This window comes from Lingula anatina, chromosome 2, assembly GCF_051362555.1.
Source record: "Lingula anatina isolate TDL-2025a chromosome 2, LinAna3.0, whole genome shotgun sequence".
NCBI classification, from domain to species: Eukaryota; Metazoa; Brachiopoda; class Lingulata; order Lingulida; family Lingulidae; genus Lingula; species Lingula anatina.
In genome coordinates this window covers 11,063,297-11,087,636 of record NC_141768.1, presented here as the reverse complement: position 1 = coordinate 11,087,636, position 24,340 = coordinate 11,063,297, and the positions used below count along the sequence as shown (strand labels likewise).

Below are 24,340 nucleotides of genomic sequence, written 5' to 3'. Positions count from 1 at the left end.
AGCTGTTAGTGGGTAATTATCTTTACCCCCTAGCTGATTCGGTAGGCGTGACAGAAATTTAAGCTCATTGAGCTGATAGCAATTCAGCGTGAACCCCCAGGAAGTTAGGTCGTTGTTACCCATACAAAACTCCTGTACCCTATTCTCAAGGAAATAAATGAATAGGTAACAAAAATAAAAAAAAATTACTATACCACGTATAAAGCATTTAATGCAAATGTCAAATTAAAGTTCAACCTTTAATATCGGATGTCTATTTTTTCACATAAAATCCCTTGACCTTTAATGATTGTTTGAAATCAACATCAATATTATGAAATACACAAGCTTTGTGATATCATAATTGTTTTTTATTCCAAATTGGACTCTCACAGGTCCATTCCTTTTTATGTATCCTTCCACAAAAAGACAACTGTTATTTAACTGTTAGTTAACTCCTTGAAATAGAAATCTTAGTAAGAGATGTTACCACACCAATCACATTTTTTTCTTTTGTAAATGGGACGTGCAAGTCTTTGGCTAGACAAATATATTCCAAAATGGTTTCATGTCTGAAGCAAACCATTATACAGCATTACTAAATGTAAAGTTCCAATTCCTTCAGTAATGCCGAATTTTATTAACAGGCCATAATCCTTGACATTCCATCAAATACCACAAAAGACACTATCGATCATAGATCTGATAATAAGAAGTTTCTTACTGAGAAAAATGTAGAAGTCCATATACTGGATTAAAAATGATAAAATGAGTGTTCAGAATACCCATTTTTTTTTCATTTGTTAGCAAACTGTGATGACACCCAGGCTAGCCCCCATTTAAGATTGGTCAACATGAATTTCAATGCTTTTGTCCATTGTTCTTCAGAGTTGAATTGGATCCTGGAATATGGGAACATCAACTGATATATATTTACTCTCACAGTCTTAATCTTGATATTAACTGTGTTTTACGCATATCACATCATATCAGAACCTTAAAGCATATTTTATGCCACTACTACATATCATTTAGTCATAAGAATTTTCTGTTTTTTATCTTCTTCTAGATGTCTACATCTATTTCAAATATTTTCTATCTCCATTTTGTGATTATTCTACCTCTACCTCTTCCGAAAAGCTGTAGAACTTTATATCACAGCAAAACTGACAAAAATAAGTAAATATCAAAATAAGAAAGTCAAACTAATTCCAATTTTGTGATCTAACAAAATATCACCAAAACCAATTTGACAAGCTGTGTGCTTTCTGTGACAATGTTGTTAAGCAACTACCAACAGTTTGCCATCTGTACTTACTTTATTGAATAAGATGTCCCAGTACTGGTATCTTCTATCTTTCCTTTGTCTATTTTGTATGGTAGATTGAACCCAGTATTTCCCTTTTCTACCTCTGCTTTGAACTAGAGTAAATGAGAATTCAAAACAATGTCTTTTTTTATTCTGCAAGGGGCATCACTTTAAAATAGAGAAATCAGATATATCTATTGAAAATATAAAAACAAACATTTTCTATTTCACTAAGTTCAATAACAGAAAATAACTGAATTCTTGATGTTTTCTATCAGAGTTTTGATAAACCATAATGTTCAACTTCAATAAATAGTTACAACTTTCCAGTTTTACCACACCTGTTCTAAACAGTCTAGAAATGCCACCATTGCTTGGTCAAATCTGAAAAATAAAAGTCGCCATAAGTATTAAATAAAAAAACAAGTTACCATAAATATTGAGCTACCAACTCTTAATTTCATATCTCATGATAAATGGATATAATACTCATCCTCCCAAATGGACAAAAGTCTCTGTTATGTGTAGTCTATACAAATACTTAGGTAAACCAAACAGCTTATATGTTCCACGATTAAAGTTTTAAAAAATGTTTATGTTAGAAAATAAGTAGCATTCAAAGACTGCATGAAGTCAAATGTTAAATATATCAGAGTGTTTAACTACAGCTTGTGATATGAACAACAAGTTCATTAACTAATAGATTTAATATCAGGCTAGTAAGTGAAATTGTTTGTCAAAGTTATATTCTGATCAGACAAATGGAAATTCTAGGGGCCAATTTTATGGTCAGTCTAGTGAAACATAACTGTCACAAATAGTTTTCTGAGGTCTACTTCCCGTAGTGACAAGTGAACTGAAACAGTCGGGGTATAATTGGTAACAATATGGCAGTTTAGAGATAATAGTGTTTGTGTGGGTCAGAGAGGCACTTACTTAGTATCCCAGAAGAACTTAAAACCCCCAGAGCCATACAGTGGCAGCTCTTTGGATTTATCTGCTAGAGATTCCACATAGGAATGATTTCCATATGGCACAAGACGATATCTGAAGGAAAAATAGTATTTCCAGAAAATGTTTTCCCCTTATGTATGTACTATATCATAATGAACAACATTTATAGATATAATTGTTTGATTCATTTCAATAATAAAAAACATTTGTTGATTTGGCTGATCTACCTAAAAAGACAAACATACAACTTTTGTGGCATTTCAGAAATACATGAATTTCCATTCCTACATCAAAAGTTATTTTTTAGAGAATTTTTGCTTGAGAAAACTATCGCTAAAAAACTTGCCTTTGAAATTTTAGGTTCATCTTATTGGCTAGTGCATTAAGGAGAAGCACTGTCTGTCCCCAGGCAGCATTAATCTCATTCCAGTCTACCTATTTAAAATTAGAAAACATGGATAGATGGCAGTAGTGTATCCTGTGTTTGCTTCAATCCAAAGCACCTAGCTAAAATACAATAACAGACAGCAACTTTGTTCTATGTGTTGAAGTAAGAACAAAATAACTACAATAATTATGTATTTTCTCTCAATTTAACAGCCATAAAAGATGCAGCAAAAGTATTATCTACAAAAGTTTGTCAAATGCTACTGATTGAGGCAAAATATTTAACTAAGCTTTTTTCTATTTAAGAAATAGCTCATTACTTTACAACTATGTCAACATTTCAAACGTAATAAGATCCACTTACTGGAACACTTGGAAGTCTTCCCAACCTGAAGTTATTAATTGTCCCAAAATGGCCACTATGCCTGTAATATAAATTATCATGGTGCTCATGGCAAAGTGTTTGCACCTCCCCACTCAAGCACTTGTAACTGATACTCTGTTGCACTTATTTTGTACACCCTTTTACAGTTTATCAAAAATTTCTAGTTAATTTTTTTGGCACTAATAACATGACTGTGCATTGACCATATGTGTATCAAAATTTGTTATGATGAATAATGGAGAAAATACTGTAGCAACTTACCATATATGGAATGTGGCATTGAAAACATTGGTTTTCTTAAGTTTTTCAAGTTGAACCTGAGCATACCTCAACTGGTTATCAATACTGAAATATATCAAGCAGAAATTAGGTCAAAGAGATCCAAAGATAATGAAATCAAGGTATCATCTATGGTGTTTTTCAGTAGTCAAAAAAGTCAAGTTTTACTAACAGTAATCCAGACAAAGCTGAATTTTTTCCTATCTTGTCACAGTTCTCACCTTCTCTGGCTCTCTTCATACTCCACAAGCTGTCTTTTATATTCATTGTACTCCTTGTAATACCTGAAACCAAGAGAACCATTGTTAAACAGTCATCTGTTTTCAATCTGTAAAGATTTACATTACAGACAAAATCATACACAAATGGAATTTCAAGATTTCAATTATTCACACCAACCTTTCCTCCTCCTCATCTAATTTCTTTGAATCTTCTTTTTCTTTCCTTAACTGCTCCTGAACCAGCAGATGTTCAGATTCAATACTTTCTAGTTGCTGCATAAGGGAACTCTCCTCAGATTTAAGCTACAAGTGGGAAATAATAATAACAATAATAATAATAATAATATTAAGCACATGTGCCACTGTAACAGGTGTGACTATCAGAAGTTGCCATAAACAAGAAATTGTTGTTTTTCATATTGATAAATAATTTGTAATTAGTGCTTTCCCATACTAAATAAAATCTAAAGACATCACCCTAAAATTAAAAACTGAGATAATTTACCTGGCTCAGCTCTTTGTCTAAATCCTCTTCCTGAATGTCTCCTGCATCTCCTTCTATCTTCTCCAGAAAATCTCTGCAAAGAAAAATGCCCAAAGTCACTTTTAAACAATCACTTTAAAGACAAACTAATCTATTTTCTCTTACATAGTTAAGAAATTGGGAAAATCATTTGCCCAGACCATTATTCAGAGGAAAGAAAGTTTGGTAAAGTCATGAAATATCTAATAAGTAAAATATAGAATTATTTTGTTTGATTTCAACACTTTTATTTCATTTACATGAACAACTGAAGATATATCCTGAATAAGAGTACACCAAAACTTCTAATCTCTATGTGAGACAAAGTTTCTGCCACAAGTTATTTCATCAAACCTACGTACACTCACTAAAGGGGGTAAAATACCTGTAATCCTTCAGTTCATCTTCTGTTATTTTCAACTGCTGGTCCAACTGGTCCAGCAGAGTGTCTGTACATTCCTAAAACAACATCATAATTTTACTGATGTTTTAACGATACTAATCACTTTCTATGGAACAAAAATAGTAGTGAAACAGCTAATTTCCCTCTTGTCACAAGAACATCATAAGGCTTAATGCCCACAGGATGTTGGGTGATTGCCATCACTAAAACGTCAGTAAATGCAATTCCTTGAAAGGATGAACAATCTTATTGATAACATCATACTTGTAAAAAGATCAATAAGAATTCAACATGTAAACAATAATGGATTAAATTTGATCTGAACTACATCAAATTTAACTTGAAATGTACAATTCATCAAATTCTATTGTAATTTCAGAAATGTTTTAAAACCACCTAATCTACTCTTCTTCATACATGCAGAAATGTATGACTATCATCCTTGAGATTTCATGTTAAAAATTAAACATATAGTGAACTCTAGCCCAACAACATCAGACACAATTTGACAATATCAGCAAAAAGTGCATATTTACCTCACACAGTGGGTGATCAACATCAGACTGTCCAGACATAATATCAAAAAGATGAGTTGTCACCTACAAAGTGTATAAAATAAATATTCGAAATTAACAGTTGTATGAATCAAAACATTCATAGATTTATAACAATTCACAGAAATCAATTTCAAATATATAGCTATATTCTAAGTCATGCTACTAGGGGTTTTACACCCTTTTCACAAGCCTCAATGTACCCATCAAAATTTGTTTAAAAGGCTGTACTGAGTGGGGGAAGAGGGGGTGGCTCCATTTAGGTTACTTTCTTATGTTATACCCACACTATTAAGCAGTCATTCTCTCAAATCGTAGCTGTCGGGTATTTGTTCCATTTATTTGTGATGTAAAATTATTATACAATTAATCACATGTATATGCAGGCACGCACCAATGGATACTATTTCCACTGCAGCTAGGACAACTTACTTTTATTCTGTGACTGAGGTTTTCCATATTCCCCTGTTCAGATTCTCCCAGGAGTGTGAAGTCATGGCCACTGTCCAATGATACAGACCTAGAGAAATATACTTTAAACTGGACTTAAATTTTTATTTAGTAGAAAAAAATCTCAAAGACAAAAGGAGCACATAGGTAAAACTTAAGCAGCATTACTAAAACTGAAAAGTATAAACAACTTGAGTGTTTTAAGATTAACTAATATCAAGGATCATAAATGACAAACAGCTAGGCTCCTTTCTTGAGTAAAAGGATCAGACTGCAATGTCTTTGGCTGTACCACTGTGTAGTTGCCACAGTCCAATTCACATCTAACACAATGCAGAAACAAAACAGACTTCTGATTTACCTGGCTGATGGTATGGTCTTTTTAAATATGGCCTGCTCTTGAGTTGATGACCCATTCTGAAAGATGACAAATGAACACTTTATTCCATCTAAAAACAATTATCAACAAGTACATATAAATACCACAGCAATAATAATGTACTATTATTTCATTTTTATAAGTATCTAAATTTGATTTCCAATAATGAAGTGAACTGGCTATTACTGATTAATATCAAAATGTGATATTATTTCCTAAAATTTTGAAAAAATTTAAACTTCGAGTATGTATTTTTAAAGCACATAACTACCTGTATTTGCAGAGGAATTATGTCGATTGTGTCTTCACCGTCTTTTGGAATCACCTGAATAAGTGGTGCTGAAACAAAAACTCTGTATTTTCACATCTTAACGTTAAGCCTTTAACACTCAAATAGAACTAAAGTTAAACATAAAAGACTGACTTAAACAACAAAATTAAGTTTTCTAGACATACTATTTGACTGGTCTTTAATTACTTGTCCATACCATAAAATTTTCAAATTAAGGGTTAAGTAATTACGGACATGCAAAACACATCATATCCATTTCGAATGCAGATGTGTATTTTACTAAAATAACTGACAAAAAAATTACCCTTGATTTTTTTATCTGCAGTGCATTAAAACTAAAATAGCATTTGTTTGATAATAATCTAATGGCAAATGAAGCCTGCCTTGAACTTTGATTTTCTCGCATAATTCATCTGGAGATACCTGTTAGATCTTCTACAGTTTGACGATCAGCCTCTAAGTTGTTGAAGGAATGATCTAGCCTGAGAGGTTGACTGCATCGCTGGCACACAAAGCTGACATGGGTAGTACCAGCCTTACCCACATCTAGCCGTACGGATGACATTTTTGGTCTGCCTTCCCTTCACATGATTTTTACTTCCTTGCCGTCAGCCGCAATATTTACATCCCATCTGCGCATGCGTTTGTTAAGACTGTCGCAACAGATCGTGTGTCGTTAGAGCATTTTTTTACAAGATGAAAGCGCAAAATAAACTCTCGTTGGCCAATCAAAATTAAAGATAGAGACAAATTTGCCGATTTCTTGAATTGAAAACACAAAAATCATAAATATAGATAGAACAACACGTTTGAGGTAATCATCGTAAATGGGTACGCTATTGAGAAACGTGAAAACACCCGCGGAACATCTACGTTGACAACAGGAAGTCAGATGGTCACCAACCTTCGAACAGGTAGGCGGCAGTCACTGCTGGTGACTTATATGGTGAGAGAGTTGTCCAAATGATCGATATTGTTTCTGTACTGCTATTTTTGTAGGTATCATATTAGATAACAGTGTTGGGGATATTTAGTTACTTTCAGGGTAAATTTATATGGTTGATGCAGTCATTGAATTTTATTATATTTATTATTATTATTATTTTTTTTTTTGAAACTCGGTTTATGTAATTTATGTAATTTAATTAAGCTTTTGTATCGCTAGTACTAAGTGTAACTTTTACAAGCTTCGTTTATGTTCGGCAATGCATGCAAGCCTGCACTGTGTTAACTAGCTTAGTTGACTGTTTTAACATTTAAATTCTAACTATGCATGATTTTAGTTTAATAAACTTGTATTTTATTCCGTAATTGTTTCATTATAAAAGTGGTTACATACAGTACTTAAAAGGATCTGATTTACTTGTCTGTTTATTGATTTGAGCTAGTTAAGTAGTATAGCTATCCTCTCATCCCAAATAACTTCTAGTAAATTATATACTAGTAGGAACAACAATTATTTAAGATTTTAAGATACACGTACAGGTAGATAAGGTTGCCACTTTAGCAGTTTAGCCTTTAGGTGGTCAAATTTACCATGCTTGAGATAGCACCAAATTTGGACACAATGGAGTGGAGTTAATTTAATCCTGGTTGGAGAGGAATATGTACTGGTATCTGCACTAGGGCAATTTTCTTGTTTAAGCATGCAGAACACAGAGTTTTTGTGTTTAATACAAGTACTTGTAGTATCCATTTTATGATATGCAGGCAGACATCAGAATAAAGAGTGTTACACAACTCTTTCATGCATATGTATCAGGTGTAATAGCCAGTGTATAATTTTAAGACTGTCTCCAGTCTCCATGTAAGTGATAGTCAATGGACATTTGCCTATCACAGTTTTAAGATGATTTCATAACATTATTTATTGATGTTGGAGCATGTTTCAAAATGTGAGACTTTGAATATTTTAGTGGTTTTATCATTTCACATATTTTTGTATTTTCTCTTTCCTTATTGAAACAGCAAAAATATGAGCTCTTCATGAATGTTTTAAGGTGATATAAGATGACATATACACATCTGCTTGACTCCATATTTCACCACTACCTGTGTCCTTCCCTTTTTTTTTTTTTTTTTTTAATTCTTTGATTTATTTTTTTATTTTTATAAAACATTTAACCTTTAATTTGCTATAACATGTGGAGAAACCATAATGAACTCATTGACCTGAACCTTGCAAGATCTGGTCACTATAAATTCTAATTAAAATATGAAAAAATACATGGCATTTTGCATCTAATACTCTGATATATATACTGGTAGCTAGACCTAAGAATAAAGTAGTTAATTTTCTTCATTATGGAAATTGTTGTTTACCGACAATATTTTCACTTAATATTCTTGGTACATAACTCAAGGGATGAACTACTTTTCTGAAGCTTAACCCTAAATCAGAATTGTAGAAATTAGTACGTATACACACAGTATTTGAAATGTGACTATTGCAGTGCAATGAACAACAGTAGATAAATAAAACCAGCTGTTTTTAGTGTGTTCATGTTCTTGAGAGAGCACTGCCTGTTTAGAAATATTTTGAGATTTGTTGCATTTATCTATCATTTATATTAATCTACCACTGGCACTATGTGCACTATGTGGTCACAGCAAACATGCTAAGAAATAGCATATCTGGGCCTAGGTTAAAGGGATAACAGTTATTAGTTTTGGTCAAAAAAAGGATTTTTCTGGGGTAAAATGATGATTCCCCAATACTTACTAATGGTTTATGAATCCATTCCGACATTCAAAGTTAGTCCATGTTTTTTTTGTTTTTTTTTAATACTAAAAAGTTTTATTTTTTGTATTGACCTCTGAAGGTCCAGGTGGTGTGATGGCAAGGACAGGGTCCAGAATAATTGCATTAAGTGCTGCTTTGGTGGTTAAATGGAATGTATTGTATTGTTGCTATCTCTTTAAATAGGTGAAAGTGTCAACAAAAGTGTTTCTTTTCATTATTCACTTTCTTTTGAATAAAACCATATGTGTAAATGTATGTCTTGTCATGAAGTGGAGCTGGTTTTACTTAAATGAAGCCCTTCAGTTGCAAATTTTATGTCTACATTTAAATGAATTACCATATTGTGTTAATATACTGTCAAATCTAGGTGTCTCTCTTTCAAGATATTAATTTTGTATCTTCATCAGGATCAAAAGGCAAGAAAATGGTTCACTCGGTATCAATTATTGTATGTTTTATACTCCATTTATTGACAGGGCATGCAGCGTAGTTGTTCTAGAACGATGGAATCAAATAAAATTTTGTTTCTAAAAGATAAGGACAAAACTGTATGCAGTATTGAATGCTAAATAAATTAAACTGATACTTACAATATTTTTTACTTAATTACTTGAGCAGTAACTTAAGGTAGTCATCCAATTAGTACACCCATGCTCTACTAGTTAGTACATACCATGGGTCCAAATAAAGTTAAGTCATGTCAATTGTTAAAGATATATATACATGTTAATAAATTCAGTGTGGTTTATTTTATTGCATCTACATGTGCATGTTTGTGGTCAAATTTATAATATTCTAACTGTTAAATGCTCAGTTTTATTATTTATATTTTAGGTTCAGGGTATTATATGTGGAATTTATGTACCAAATATAATTTTTCCTTGATAATTAATTGTTTGATCCACTCTTGAATTCGCTTTCTTACCATTTGTAATTTTATTTTTAACTATAAATAAATAATTTCATTTCATTATTAATAAATAATTTCAGAAGAAAATATCAACATTGTGTATTTTTATCGAGGAGTTTTATCATTCTTTAGGTCTGAATTGGGAAAGATAAGTAGCTTTGGAAGACAAAGAAATAAAAGACTTTGGGATGTTTTTAGTACATTTAAGTTTCCCCACAAGCTCTCCAGTCATCTTTCCTCCATTGTTAATAAATTTATTCAGTTTAAGCTCTCTTGGGAAATTTTTGAAGCATCAGAATATTTATTTTATCTTATGAAGTGAAAAGTTCTAATCCCTAAAGCTGTTTGAATCGAGTTGAAGTGAGGCATTTTTCATTTTGTCAATATCTCATGATCCTTTAGCACAGGGTATGAAATAGGTATAATTTTTGCTTTCGTGAAAATTGAGATGCTTCAAGGTGATGTTTATGAAGTGTATTTCTCACTTCCTTGCTGTTATTTTCTTTTACATTTTCTATCATTTGTGTCTGCTGTTCCATTCCCACTTAAGAAATGTAAAAATCTAATGTTTGATTTGAATATAATTATTAGATTTTTATGTATGTTTTGTTATATTGCATTGTTAAAAAGAAGTATTTTAAAGTTTTCTCAAAAATTAAGCAAACATGTAAGCCTAAACCCATACAGTACAGATTCATCAAATTTTTAGTCCAATTAACATGATTCAGACACCTGTAGAAACTGTTTTCTTCAAACTTGTTATGGGTTCATCGCCGAGCTGTTTGGTGTTCACGTTATCACATGCTTGTGATATAGCTTGCTGTTGATATTGATTGCTGGACTTTTAATATTAATGATCAAAACGGGAGTTGTCTGTTAATGTGTTGCTTCTGCTGAATTTGGAGCAGGTCAGTGATGTAGGTTTATTCATCCTAGCTTATAAAGCTTTGTTATAAAAGATGATTTACTTTGAGCATATAGAAAATGAATATGTACAGTCATTTTAGTAAATATATCATTGGTGGAGGGTGATTTAATTGACAAAAATTAAATATGCATAGTGTGACTTGCAGAGTTATGTTCAGAAGTTATGTTCTTTTATGTTTCTACATGTTATGTGTTTATATTTTACGATATGGGAACAGGCCAGGTTGGATATTTTAACTAGGCCAATTATAGCAACTGTAGCCAAGCAGCTGCAATTAGGTGACCAGCACAAGAAATATTTAATTAGTGGCACTATGCAAAGATATCAGATTTTAGGCAGGATGCCTTTTTGTATAATTGGAGAAATATATTGAATACATATATTGTGTTGCAAATATAGGTAGAACATCAGAATCAGGTTGTAGAAGTTCCAACTCAAATTTCTTCTATTTGTATGCTGGAATGATCAGAGATAAGTTAAAGTTGAGAAGACTTAATTTGATAAGGTTAAACATTTTAGTGTAATTATTGAACAGTGTTGTAAATAGTGGAGGTATACACTGAACTTATTCATTTTTCACACTGGCTGAGGTAAGCACATAAGCAGCAATTTAAATATATATGTTAGACCGCAGTGTCTTCCTGTGCATCTTAGAATTGAATATTGACACTTTAAGTTGACTTTTTTATTAGTAAGGTTTTACCATTTTTCAAGGTCTGGATTTGGAAAGATGAAAGTAGCTTTACAGAAAATTTAGACACCAAAAATATGACTTTGGGACATTTTGAAAATGGGTTTTTATTGTCTGACAAATTAGTTGTCTAATTTCACATGTTCCTCATTACATTTTAGGTGTCAAATTGGCCACAGGCATTGTACGAAGTCTCAGCTCTGTTGCCATGCAGCTTCGACCAGTTGTATTCAGTGGTCCATCAGGAAGTGGAAAGAGCACCTTGGTGAAAAGACTGATGAAAGAATATGAGGACTGCTTTGCATTCAGTATATCACGTAAGTTGGACTAAGCTGTCAGACAAGGTGAAAGTTTCAGTCTTTTACTCAGGGAGTGAGAAAAAATGCCTTCAGGATGAAGTCAAGTTAGTCCAGTTGACAAACAGGTCTACTGCTGTAATTGTTTGCAACAAATAGTTCTCAATATAAAAAGCCCAAACTGTTTTTTTTTCCTTAACTGGTTGTTGTTTAGCTGGACTGAGGTTATGTGCAGTATGCTTATTATCAATAAGATTGTTCATGGTTCCAAGGGAATTGTATTCACTGGTGTTTGATAATAGTAATCACTTACTGACCTGGTTAAAGATGGGTTATTCTGTTGGTTACTACCCCGAGTGAGAATCATAGCAGGTCTACCATCACCCAATGTGTGGGTATTCAGACTAATGATGCTCTTGTGACAATAGCCAAATGTAGTAGTTTCACTGTTTCACTACTATTTTTGTTCCTATGACTGCATTCCCACAGATAAATGTTAGCAAGTGTGCTTTATGTTGAAAAGAAAGTCCTTAGATTGGTTAATAGTTTCTTATAACCTAAGCAAAACTGGGGTCACAGTATTTCAGATCTCACAACTTAAATCAGAATTAAGGCTAAAAATGGTGCCTTAACAGCAGCAAGCAAACTTGTGGAGTAAGAGAGAATAATGAAGTGATAGGGTGTGATGTGATAGAGCGTAACATCCCTTGTAGAATAATACTTTGGTAGCTAGCTAGAACCTTTTAAGCATATTGGTACAGCTGTACTGCTAAGGATCTTTTCACATATCTGTATCCAAATATATGTGGATCACATATCTGTATTGAAATACTTAGGGAGATTGACTGCAGTGCTTAATAGCCCAGGATTGTTTTAAAGCCTGACAGTAAAGTAAAATTTGAGCTAATTTTGCAAAAAGAATAATAAATGAATAGATAAGTAAATAAATAATGATAAAGATATGATTTAAATGACACAAAGTTGTTAATCATCTTTTTTCATTCCAGACACAACAAGAAAACCACGCCCAGGTGAACAAAATGGGAGAGGTATTGCAAAATTTTTCATTATTCTACCGAACACATTTAACTTATGTGCTCATGTTAATAGTATTTAAAATTCATTGGATTTCCTTGAGGTTGTTGAGCCCTAAGTGTATATTTATTCCATTCCACCATTAATCTCTGATTACAGCATTCTCTCTGTCTTGATTATCACTTTTATCTCTACAAAGCCCAGTGGAGGCTTCAGTCAAAAAGTTGATTGAGTATGGACATATACTAGTATGCTGGTGCGTTTTTGATGTTTCATCATACCAAATGAAAAGAGCTATGGAAAATGCACCCTTATTATTTTAGCACTGGAACAACAACCTTTGAGGGTTATTAGAATTTTAATACAATTTCTTCAAAACAAAGAGACTGGTCTTGTTTGAATATTGATTAAAGTCTGTAAAATATCCCTGATCATTTGCTGTGTATTCTTTCTCAACCAATATATAATAATTTATTTCAGAATATCATTTTGTGACACAAGAAGAGATGGAAAAAGCCATCAGTAATGGAGAGTTTGTAGAGCATGCAGAATTTTCCATGAACCTGTATGGAACTAGGTAAGTGTTGATGTATCTAGAATATTCTGCACTTGCAGAAACCTATGTATTCCAGGAAATTTCCACAGAAGTCTTCTGAGACCTTGGTGATCCAGAATTTTCATTAACATTTTTCATGAACAAATTAAAAAAAAAACTTGTAAATTTGATTATTTCCATGTTTGGAAAATGAGTAAACCATTTTTTTTGGGTGGATTTGCATGCAAATATTTAGAAAAACAGGTTGAACAGAATTTTTGGTTGCAAGCTGAAGTTTGCCTCAGTGAATGCAGTCTAAGGCTAAATATTACTTCAGTCTGAGCAGCTCTTTCTGGGTTTACATTAATGCTCTGAGGAACTTGCCATTTACATGTTGCATAAAGGTTATCTAAAAGGATGCCGTACATACATGTGACCTTTTCAAAGGTTTTGAGATCAGATTCTTATTTTAGACAGCTTATTAACTTTCTGTGCAGTATGCATTTTAGCACCCAAAAATAACCATACTTAAATGGTTTTTATGAAGCTAGTTAAGTAATTTCCTTGTTTGAAATAATATTGTAATCACTATAATAATTATATAATCCATACTGGTTATGAAATTTTAATATTGTTATGTTATCATATAAAGTTAATATGAACTGTGGTAATAGAAAATACAGTGCTTGATATATTTTTGCAAATAATTATTTCATGCAATAAGGTTAATTGATTGGGGTTTATTAGTGCTTTTCATATATATATATATATATATATATATATATATATATATATATATATATATATATATATATATATATATATATATATATGATATTTCTTCTTTAAATTATTTTTGAGAAAAATATCCCACTTTTTCCAGTAAAAAAGCAATAGAAGATGTAGCTAGCACAGGCAGAATATGTATTCTGGACATAGATCTTCAAGGAGTGAAAAGCATTAAGAAGACTAATCTAAATCCAAGATATGTCTTTGTACGGCCACCAAACTTGCAGATACTGGTGAGAATTATGTTTTTATCTTTATAGTGTGTGCGTGTTTGTGTGTGTGTGTTTTAGTTAAACTTTTTGTCCATTGTTTACTCGGACTAGTAGATCTCAGAAAACTGCTATGTGACATAATGAAGTCTGCATCAAAATTTACTTATCTAAAGGTTTAACCTGTAGATGATGGAAAATTCTTACACATCCAACCATTACATTCATGCCTGTCCAATCAAACTAATAACATTAAAATCTGTGTCCCTTATGACTCAAACCATATGTGATGGTTTATTCTGCAAAGTTCTGTGTTTGTTTGAAGTGGCTCTATTGTCACCGTGAGTCACAGCACACATAAATGAAAGGCAAATTTATTCTATTTTTCACACTACACTTGTAAATACTGGTTAATAATTTTTTCATTTTCATTTTGTTTATTTTCTTCTTTAAATATTTAAAGTGTGCCACATTGCATGTCATTTCCATATGCACATATGTAAATGTGAAGATCTGACTGACATACTACTAATGCAGTATGAAGTTTTCATTGACACAACTTGGTGTAAATTACAATCTTATATCATGAAAGAAAACCTTTGAACATGAGTTATTTGTTTAATTCTGAAAAATATCTTACAACACAGAATATATAAAACTTGCTGCTAAGAAACAATGTAATGGGTTCTTATTAGTGAATTCTTTTTTAATTTGAATTCCAGTTACAGAAAGCAATGACATGTACTTTTTACTTGTAGGAGCAAAGATTAAAAGGCAGAGGAACAGAAACAGATGAAACTTTAAAGAAGAGGTTAAGTACAGCCCAGGCTGACCTAGATTATGGTAATTATTCATTTAGGACCTTGATTTTGTGAAGAAAACCTAGGAGATTAGTTACCGTGTCAAACATGGGATGTGTTCATAATCTGCCACGCTTACACTTGACCCAAATGCAGCTCTGCAGTATCACTTTTTTTTTTTTACTTGAGGTTAGCAAAACAGAATATTGACCTCATCCAAAGCCAGTACTTATATATATATATATATATATATATATATATATATATATATATATATATATATATATATATTGAACTTGGTTGTTTAAAGGGTTGTTTAAAGCCCTGAAGCATTATTTGCTGGAAATTTATGTCCTGCTGGGGCAAGTCACAGATATGAATGTGGTACATGCCAAACATTTTTTAAGTGAATTTTCCTTGTGAGATAAACTTACTTAGGATGGAAGAGATCCCCACCAGAGCAGGAAGTTTTAGGTCCACTGGCAGATTCAGCCAATGCATCTATTAGTAATACAAAATGGCAATAAGAATGACATTGCTGGTTTGTTTTGGTGCCCAGCACCAAAAATCTGCATATTGTTTTATTTGTCTGAAATCAAAACTATTATGCTCTGACACACTTGTGTTTAATGATTAGGCTGACAGCATTAAAAAAAACCATTGCTGGCAAGATAAACATTTGTGTTGCAGACAGTTTATAGATCAGAGGCTACTGGAATTATCAGAGGCATGGTGGTTATGATAGAGGCAGGTTTCCAGTGAGCGCTTCACCTCAGGGTACAGTTAAAGGCCAAAAATGTCTGGCATGATCAGTTAACATTTAATGTTTGTACCCTTGGCATGAGGCTGCAACAAGAAGCACTACAAACATGTTCAGCATATGTTTAACATTTCTGTTGGACTCAGTAAGGCCAAATTACATTGGAACTTAGCCGAATTAACCCAAATTACACTCGGTGGTATTTAAAGAATTAGACATTAACATTTATTTTGACCCTAATTACAATTTACTATGCGTCAGGTACGTGTTTAATATGTTAAGTGTCATGTGGCTCTGCTGAAGATTTGAAGTGATGGTTTTTGTATGTCTCTTTTTTATTTTTATTTATTTATTTATTTATTTATTTATTTATTTATTTATTTATTTATTGCCAGGGCATATCACACATGTGCTATGGCAGTCCTGATGAATACCTTTCATGTTTGATTTTATGTTTATGAGTAAGACAGCTGATTCCATACAAATCGATTTTTGCATTTTTAATTATTATTTTCAGTTATCAAAGCATATTATTATTATTATTATTATTGTCAGCATGATTTACAGATTCCATTTAAAAAAGTATGGTTGACATAAATGATGATTAATTTTCAGCTTTTATGATTTAATTTATGTATGCAAAATATCATTGACAGTTTTTAGCAGTTAAATTGCTTTTCCAGCTAACCAGAAGGGTTCTTATGACCATATAATAATTAACGATGATCTAGACATTGCCTATGAAAAACTAAAAGGAATCCTGATAGAGGTAAGTACAAATCATTGGATTTGTTTCCAAGACAAAATAATTTTTAATAAACAAATAACAGTAGATGTGCTATGTTAGGAAAAACTGTGATTAAAAATGCAGCAAAAAAGTCAACCTTTTAATCCAACTCCTTAAATGTTAGCTTATTACCTTGGGCTCATTTTAAAAAAAAATCTTTTCTATTACCAAGTTTTAAATCTCACATGTGCACATTGATCAATATCACATCCTTAATTAATGGACTATATTAAGGGATAAACATTACACTCTTACAATGCCTTAAAGATACAGGATATGAACAGTGCACACCACCAAGTACTGCCGTGTTTGAATGATATAATTACCTTTCTTTTTTAACTTTGTATGTCGGTTTACTTTCTCTTTACATTCAATAATACTACATATATCACATACTTAATGAAACCTTCTTATATTGTCTTGTACTTTCTGCTTCTGTCTCACTTTGAATATAAGGCTCAAGTGGCAATATATGTATGGCAATTGTCCATACTAAATTATGTATCTGATACTGTATATTAACGATGTTTGTTGTGCAACCTGCTCTTGTCTCCAGGGCCATGCTAGCATATAAAATGTTGCCAAATGTTAAGGATGATTTGTATTGGGAAAGGAAAATCTTAAAGCAACAGTACATGGGATTTTTATTCTCTTATATTACATTTACTTTGTTAAAACGTAAAAGGCATGTTATTTTTTCATAAAAAATGAATATCATTCCCCTGCTCAAAATTTTCAATTTTCGTGAAATGAAAATGCAAGGGATAGATATATAACTACCCACTCTGCAAAAGTAAAGTGAAAAAAATTTGAAAAATGAACAATGAAAGGGGATTTTTGTTCTCCAATTAAATAGTGATGGTCCATATCAATTAAAAAATAGTGATGGATACAAATATTTATTATTTGCATTTTTCTATGCAAAATCCTATATAATAAATACTGTTGGTTTAAATATGCATTTGTTCCACATCAGTTGTTATTGAAGGTTTTATAAAAAAATTGTCCAAAATGAATATGCTAGTGTGGCCCCTGTGTCTTTTTTTTTACTATATCATATACATGTATAACTTGCCTGTGCATGTTTTTCTCTTCATACTAAAGGATATACAGAAACTAAGAGGGGGCATGGAAGGTAACAGTTGATTATTGAAAGGTGGTCTGTGTGACATTTTTTTGTTCTGCACTAATCTATTTTGCATTCTTGTTTCTATTGGCACTATTATAATAATACTTAAATGTTACTATACTACCCTCCTGCACTTTTTATGATTACAGTAGGTTATTTTAAAATTAAATGCTATAGTGGGCACAGTTTAGAAAAGGAGTGTTTTTGCCTAAACATCAGGATAATGGTACCGATGTAACATGAAAATCTGACTCCCCCAGTCAAAATTTCATAATGAAAATTTGACTCCCCCCATGAAATTTTGACTCCCCACCACAAAACTTTATAAATGTTATTTTATTTGATTATATGACTTTTATCTTGTAGTATGCATTATGAAGGAAACATTGGCACTTTTTGTTAGTTGGGAGTCATTGGGTGGTAGAATACACATTTTTCATTTTCTTATTTTCTCATGAAAATTTTCACCTGAAAACTAACAAAAAGTGCCAATGTATCCTCCATTATGCATACTATCAGGTAAATGTCATTTTCTCAAGTAAAAAAACATTTATGAAGTTGTGTGTGTGTGTGTGGGGGGGGGGGGGGGGAGTCAAAATATCATTATGAAACTTTGACTGAGGAGTTTGATTTTCATTGTACACTGGGAGTAGATTACATGGGTAATTCTAAGAATGAAAATCATCCAGTTTTCCATTTTTTTCCATGGAAAGCACAAAGAAATTTTGTTTTAAAGATGCATACAAAGTCAATTTTTTGTCACAAAAACCAACCAAATGCCAGCATATCGTTTCAAGTAGTATAACTAAGAGAATTACCAAAAGGCATTGTATAATTTTACCCGAAAATGATGTTTGAACAGATTTTTCTGCTGGCATTTTAAGCTGTATGTCAATGGGGCAGGAAAGTAGGTCACGGAAGTAGGTTAAATTTACAACCATAAATTTAAAGAAAGGAGCAGTCTAAAGGTCTTTTATGGCTGATGGAGTGATCTATTCAGTTTTTCCCTTGGCATGTCGAATTTATTTGAGTCATTTAAGAATCTAGTAGAAGTGGTTTACATGTGTTACTGGGAATCCACACTCCACCGATGCTCGGTTCGTATGTACCTTTAAAGGGAAGACAACATTGCCCCAGTAATGTATAATGTTAAAACAGCATCATAGTGAGTGTAGAATACCTATCCAGGATTTGCACATAATAGTGAGAGAAAGTAATGAGTGGTTTATTTTCTTTCTTTATTATTATGATATTTTTTGTTTGTTTGTTATTTTGCATGATTTTAGTGACATTATGACATTCTTGTAATATTATTTCATTTCAGATTTTTACTTGAAGAAGAAATTTGGCAAAGTAAATTACATTAAGATTAGTTGAAATATGTAATGAACATCTTTTGTGTATTTTGTATTTTAGGATATTGACACACTGCGGAAAGACAAACTGAAGCAACATTAAATCATTAACAACCATGCCGAAAATTAAAGACCTTAGATGAAAAGCACAACACAAAGGAGGGCAATACATTTCTCACAATACAGTGTTCTTTTTTTTCTAGATAAGTGGAAGATGCTTTAGATAAAATATTGTGTTGTGCAGAGACAATTGTATTTGTACTTACTTTATTCTTGTTGATGACATTCGGGGACACTGGTAAAATATTTTTTAAAACATAGCATTTTAGTTGTAGATGAAGTTATGATACATTTTATGGAGTCTGTGGAAGGATAAAGGCATGTTAGGTAATAAAAGTTAATGCATGCAAAACATTAATATTATAATTTATATTTTGCCATATTTTATTTTCTTTTTGAGGGGTTGGGGGGCTTCTCTGGATGAACCAATTGGGTCATTCTGTATTTCATAACACGCACATACTGTGTAACAGAAGTGTCTTGACAAAAATTCCAATTATGAGTGCTGACAAAAACCCTGTCAATCAAAATTTTAAACTTTTTAAGTGTTATGACTGCATATTTATTAAAAGGTTTAATTTCATTACATTTGACATCTATCATTATTGCTTCTTTTAATCATTCATATTGCAGGGTTAGCATTTACCAAGTATAGAATGCATAAAAATTATCTGCCCTTTGAGCCTTAGTTTTCAAAAATACTTTCTCTTTATAATTTGTAATTTTTATGAGTAGTTAAATGCTGTGTACAATCTTCACAGTGTAGTTTGCAATCTCATTTTTAATGCATAATTTCATTTGAACTCCTAGTAAGTTATTAATCAGTCAGTCACACAAACAGCCAAAATATGAATTATTACTTTTCTTGTCAAGCAACTAATTGAATTGCATATCTTAAGCTTTAAATAATTGCATTAAATAAGGTAATTTGTAGCACAGCTGTAGAACACTTTTTCACATGGTCAGAAGTTTATTTTTTGCGTTTCTTTTTTTGTGGTTAGTAAATTTTATGCAAGAAACATAATATTGTCCAGTTACTTTACTGTTTCGTTTAACATACATTTTAACTTTGTTCTTTTCATCATTTCAAAATGTACCAGTTGATATTTGTCAGTTGAAGTTTAGTTTTATTTCTCATGAGTAGCAACAAATGACTGAATTGAAGTATCTTTTACTTTATATTGAAGTTGAAAAAGGGTAGACAATTGAATATAAAGCTGACAAAACTCTGAAGGTTTAAAAAATTCATTTATTTCATTTACTGGTATATAATGGACCACTGTATAATTCAAAGTAATAAAAAAGACTAAAATAAAATAACTGTTGTATTTATACTAAGTATAATTGTTTGACTCTTATTTTCAACTTAATAAAGTCATTATCAAAGACTGAAAAACAGTACATCTGATTCAGTGTTCTTTATTCATAAACACTGACAAGTGTTTGGGTCATTGCTCAATCTCCATTGAAACTGAACACTTGTCATTTCATGCATTTTCTATCATGTTTCTTGGGGCTCTTGTAAAAAAAGATATTTAAGTTTACGGCAAAGACACTTGACATAAATAACAAGGTACTCAATTTATTTGGAATCTTAAGTCTATTCTTATATTAAGAGGTTTCACCGTTTGTCATTTATCTGACCCAACTTCATGTGTAAAAAGAAAATTTTGCTTTCCATCCAGTCTTCACACTAAAGAAAATATCTATCAACTTTGTGATATTTAAAATTAGTGTGCAAGTTCTCAGTTTTTATGCAAGGTACTGGTAATAAAGCAATATTAAGATGAGCTAGCTTCCTCTGAAAGTTCTTCTCCACATTCATATCTGACAAAGTCTGTCACCATCGCCTGATTCTCTAGTAAAACGTCTTTGATAGTTTTTTCAGTATTAAATTGATATTCTTGGAATAAAAATCTGGTTTCTTCACCCTTGTCATCTGATGGTTTGTCTGTTTGAAGATCTCCTAATGTTAAAGGATTCATACCCACTACCTGCTGTGACAACCGCCTGCCAAGATCTGCTGGATCCATTTTGTCATCTTCATCCTCTTCTTCTGTTTCTTTGGTTGCGGTTTCTCCAGCTGTAGCTTCTGTCACATTTTCAGAGGCAGTTAACTCTGCAGGTTTTGTGAGCACAAAAGAAGCATACTTTCCCAGCAAACAGTCTCCCTCATCTACATGGCTTGCACCTGAAATATCAAATATTTATAGCACCTTTACCACAACTAGCACAAAAAATGTTTTATAAATGTATCATCAAATTCAGTCAATTTCCAGGCAGTACTTTTTAAGCAGCTAATTCTAAACACTTATTATGAATCAATAATTTTAACAGAAGAGGGGTCATATTTCTGTAAAAAAAATGTTAAATTGAAGCTTCCTCTAAACCCAGCTGTCTACCAATTTCTACATATTGACCTTTTATCTTCCCTTCTTTTTCAACAATTAATTCATTATCAACATGTTATGAGTAGCACGTAGACAATAATGCATGTCTTTTTTCTCCAAAGTATAAATTCTCAAAGGTTCTGCTCAATGATTATAATATACATGCTTAAGTTGGAAAAAATTAATATAGTTAATAATGACTTAACAAAATATTAAACAATTTTACGTACATTTCTATTTAAGTTTCTATTTAAATTTAAGTGGTATAGTTCTTACTTATACTTGTTTGAAACAATATCAAACACATCAACATTGACAGAGGTATGTTATGACCAAACTACTGAGTTCACATACCCACAGCATGGACATACGAGGACAATAGACTTCCTTCTGGTGCTCTAAAGAAGGCTGCCCGGCGTACTGCCATGTTTTCCCCTACACTACCCACCACTAGGGCCACAGCGTCCCCAACATTACCCTCTGGAGTGGGGACCGCTGACAGTGCCTCTTTGGTCAGACTGACCTAAAAGAAAATGTACCTGATCATGAGTGAAATGTTTTATTAAATAATAACTTATAACATAACTGAGAGTTAGAGTTATTATTTATGTTTCACACAAAGCGTCAAATAATTAACCTGTGTACATAAAATAACTTACCCCAAAACACTTGTTTTGAATTATCAGGAAGACAATACTTTATGCAACTCAAAGTTAAATTTATCACATATTTTATTTTGCTACTTTAAAGGGTTTTTTTGACCTGGCACTGCTAAAAAAAGGGACTTTGTGTTTCCTCGTTTACTTGTTTGATTTCACCATATTGACACATTATAGTTACAGTTAACTTGCCTTATCCTCAGAAGAGTCCTTGACATGATGAAAGCATGCAGAGGTCACTTTTCCCACCAGCCCTCTGAACTTATCATTCCGAGCCACAAAATCTGTCTCACAGTTAACCTACAGTAAACAGAAACATGCTTTTACACATTATAACAGAATATCTAGACCCAAGTTGTTCATAAAATCTTTAACCTTCATCAAAAGCATTTTGTATGTTAGATGAATGATCTGATATCCACACGATACCAAGTATTGGGATAACACTGAAACTTGAAGCAAACTCAGATTTAGTAAGATTTATGACTTTAATATCATATTCTCTAATATTAATCAATTTGATACAACATCAATCATAGACATTATTTTTATCATCTAATGTACAAAGCAATATTGATGCTACATGTAATAAAAGTAGGTGAAGACTGATACAGTTTACAACATATTCCTGGCAACATATTACATTTCTTCTGTGGCTATTCTATTCTATCAAGTCAAAGCACTTCCAACTGATACATGTGCTCCCCTGTGAGCTCCTCAAGTGTACCTCAACCATGATTCCCATAGAATCCTTTTTCAACACCCCTATGAGCCCCTGAGACATTGGTCTGTGCCCTAATTTATTGGCTTTGGCCCATCCTTGTTCTGCAGCCTGTTCATTAAGCCAAGCTTCTGCCTATTAAGAGATAATATTAAAAGTATTACAGATATGAGAATATGAACATGTTATTATAATCCCCAGTGGAATTCTTCAAATAAAAAAAAGCACTTCATAATTTGAATCAATGTTAAAAAAATTTGGATTGATAGTATGTTTTTCAACATCTTAGACCTATTGCATAAGATAATTATCACAAAAGAATTCAAGAGTCTAGGGAGTCTGTCACAGAATGAGGGTAAGGTTTGTGGAAAAGGCTACATTTAATTTACTGCATATATGACACTAAAAAAAATCAACTAACTTGACTGCAAGTACAAGTATGTGTCTCCGCTGAATCACACACACAAAACAGAGGTCAATTGTTAGGTCTTAATATTTCCATATAAATACAACGCATATCAATTTTAACTTGAAAATAACAAATGAAATTTGTATCAGAAATAACAATAATTAAATGATTACTTTTTCCATGTCATCAGGGAACTTTTCCAAGGCCTTCTTGCATTGTAGGATTGAGAAGCCTGTAGCCTTCCTTAAATTTGCCAGTGATGCCTTCCTTGGTGCTGCATCACTGAAGACAATATTGCTAGAGTGAAAGTGACGACACAGTTGGATCCTCAGAAAACCTGTAAGATTTAATTCACAACTTCTGTAATACTTATAGTACTAGTATTACTATTAGGTTCATGTGAGTTATATTAACTTAAAAAAACATACAAACACATGAAGCATCATCTACTCTAATATAATAATACTCAGTTGAGCAACACTTAAGCAGAGGCGCATGGAGTACCATTGCAGTACTGACCAGCATATACACGCCGTTTGATTTAACTCGGGACTAATGAGCACTTCTGAGATTCCCTTTAAAATAGGGTGTCAATGATATAACTAATAAATTAATTAATTTATCAATTACAGGTGAATATATCATTAGAACACATGAGCTATCGGCGTGGAAATCAAAGGCAAGGGCATTAAAGTATATACACCTTTTCATGACTGAACCGTTATTGCATCGTGTTTTCAAGTGTTATAAACATACTGGTATAGCACTTACTTCTGCTTTTTGTGATCGACAACATCTTATTATTGTATGTATAACCACGGATACACGGATCCTATAACATATCAACCAAACGAGTTTTACATAACACGTGAAACTCAGTTGCTCAAATTTTTCTACACTACTGCCATCTATAGCAAGAAAAGCTATAGTATTTATTCCTGTTTATACAAAAATGTCAACAAATGGTTGATCTGGCCAATGTCATGGTATAAAAATAAATTTTTATCAATAAAATTTAT

General features: G+C 32.2%; 3 protein-coding genes across 6 annotated transcripts; 1 reads left to right on the top strand and 2 right to left on the bottom strand.

The window, feature by feature from the left end:
• Window positions 1–328: 328 nt before the first annotated feature.
• On the bottom strand, window positions 329–6,755 carry LOC106171888 (beclin-1). The gene is made up of 16 exons (XM_013552386.2): window positions 6,539–6,755; window positions 6,095–6,162; window positions 5,806–5,861; window positions 5,427–5,514; window positions 4,977–5,039; window positions 4,423–4,496; window positions 4,020–4,092; window positions 3,693–3,817; window positions 3,515–3,577; window positions 3,276–3,359; window positions 2,994–3,054; window positions 2,589–2,677; window positions 2,225–2,335; window positions 1,630–1,672; window positions 1,298–1,401; window positions 329–881 (listed from the first exon to the last, which is right to left on the bottom strand). Exons 1-16 carry the CDS (start codon window positions 6,678–6,680, stop codon window positions 776–778), a joined length of 1,350 nt encoding a protein of 449 aa, XP_013407840.2. The 5' UTR covers window positions 6,681–6,755; the 3' UTR covers window positions 329–775.
• Window positions 6,756–6,844: 89 nt separating this feature from the next.
• Window positions 6,845–20,543, top strand: LOC106171907 (guanylate kinase). Of its 4 annotated transcripts, none has more exons than XM_013552422.2 (9): window positions 6,845–7,029; window positions 11,549–11,704; window positions 12,691–12,732; window positions 13,199–13,295; window positions 14,137–14,275; window positions 15,010–15,094; window positions 16,495–16,580; window positions 17,703–17,733; window positions 19,144–20,543. In XM_013552422.2, the coding sequence occupies exons 1-9, from the start codon at window positions 7,008–7,010 to the stop codon at window positions 19,149–19,151; spliced, it is 666 nt and encodes a 221-aa protein (XP_013407876.2). In that variant the 5' UTR covers window positions 6,845–7,007; the 3' UTR covers window positions 19,152–20,543. The 4 variants fall into 4 exon arrangements, with proteins under 4 accessions (XP_013407876.2, XP_086859856.1, XP_013407875.2 ...); XM_087003730.1 differs by having other exon boundaries at window positions 17,703–17,754; XM_013552421.2 differs by lacking the exon at window positions 17,703–17,733.
• Window positions 20,372–24,247, bottom strand: LOC106171905 (elongation factor Ts, mitochondrial). The gene is made up of 6 exons (XM_013552417.3): window positions 24,093–24,247; window positions 23,495–23,658; window positions 22,919–23,047; window positions 22,384–22,491; window positions 21,887–22,055; window positions 20,372–21,333 (listed from the first exon to the last, which is right to left on the bottom strand). The coding sequence occupies exons 1-6, from the start codon at window positions 24,115–24,117 to the stop codon at window positions 20,924–20,926; spliced, it is 1,005 nt and encodes a 334-aa protein (XP_013407871.2). The 5' UTR covers window positions 24,118–24,247; the 3' UTR covers window positions 20,372–20,923.
• Between the last annotated feature and the right edge of the window lie 93 nt (window positions 24,248–24,340).

Bases quoted from the DNA above. Each gene is read 5' to 3' on its own strand.
- LOC106171888 (XM_013552386.2), bottom strand. From the start codon at position 6,680: ATGTCATCCGTACGGCTAGATGTGGGTAAGGCTGGTACTACCCATGTC. The intron at 6,163-6,538 runs GTATCTCCAGAT...TTTTTGTTTCAG, and splicing joins AACTGTAGAAGATCTAACAG to CACCACTTATTCAGGTGATT. The intron at 5,515-5,805 runs GTAAATCAGAAG...ATATTTCTCTAG, and splicing joins AAGACCATACCATCAGCCAG to GTCTGTATCATTGGACAGTG.
- LOC106171905 (XM_013552417.3), bottom strand. From the start codon at position 24,117: ATGTTGTCGATCACAAAAAGCAGAA. The intron at 22,492-22,918 runs GTACACTTGAGG...TGTTTACTGTAG, and splicing joins CTATGGGAATCATGGTTGAG to GTTAACTGTGAGACAGATTT. The intron at 22,056-22,383 runs GCAAGTTAACTG...ATTTTCTTTTAG, and splicing joins AGGACTCTTCTGAGGATAAG to GTCAGTCTGACCAAAGAGGC.
- LOC106171907 (XM_013552421.2), top strand. From the start codon at position 7,008: ATGGTCACCAACCTTCGAACAG. The intron at 7,030-11,548 runs GTAGGCGGCAGT...ATTACATTTTAG, and splicing joins GGTCACCAACCTTCGAACAG to GTGTCAAATTGGCCACAGGC. The intron at 11,705-12,690 runs GTAAGTTGGACT...TTTTCATTCCAG, and splicing joins CTTTGCATTCAGTATATCAC to ACACAACAAGAAAACCACGC.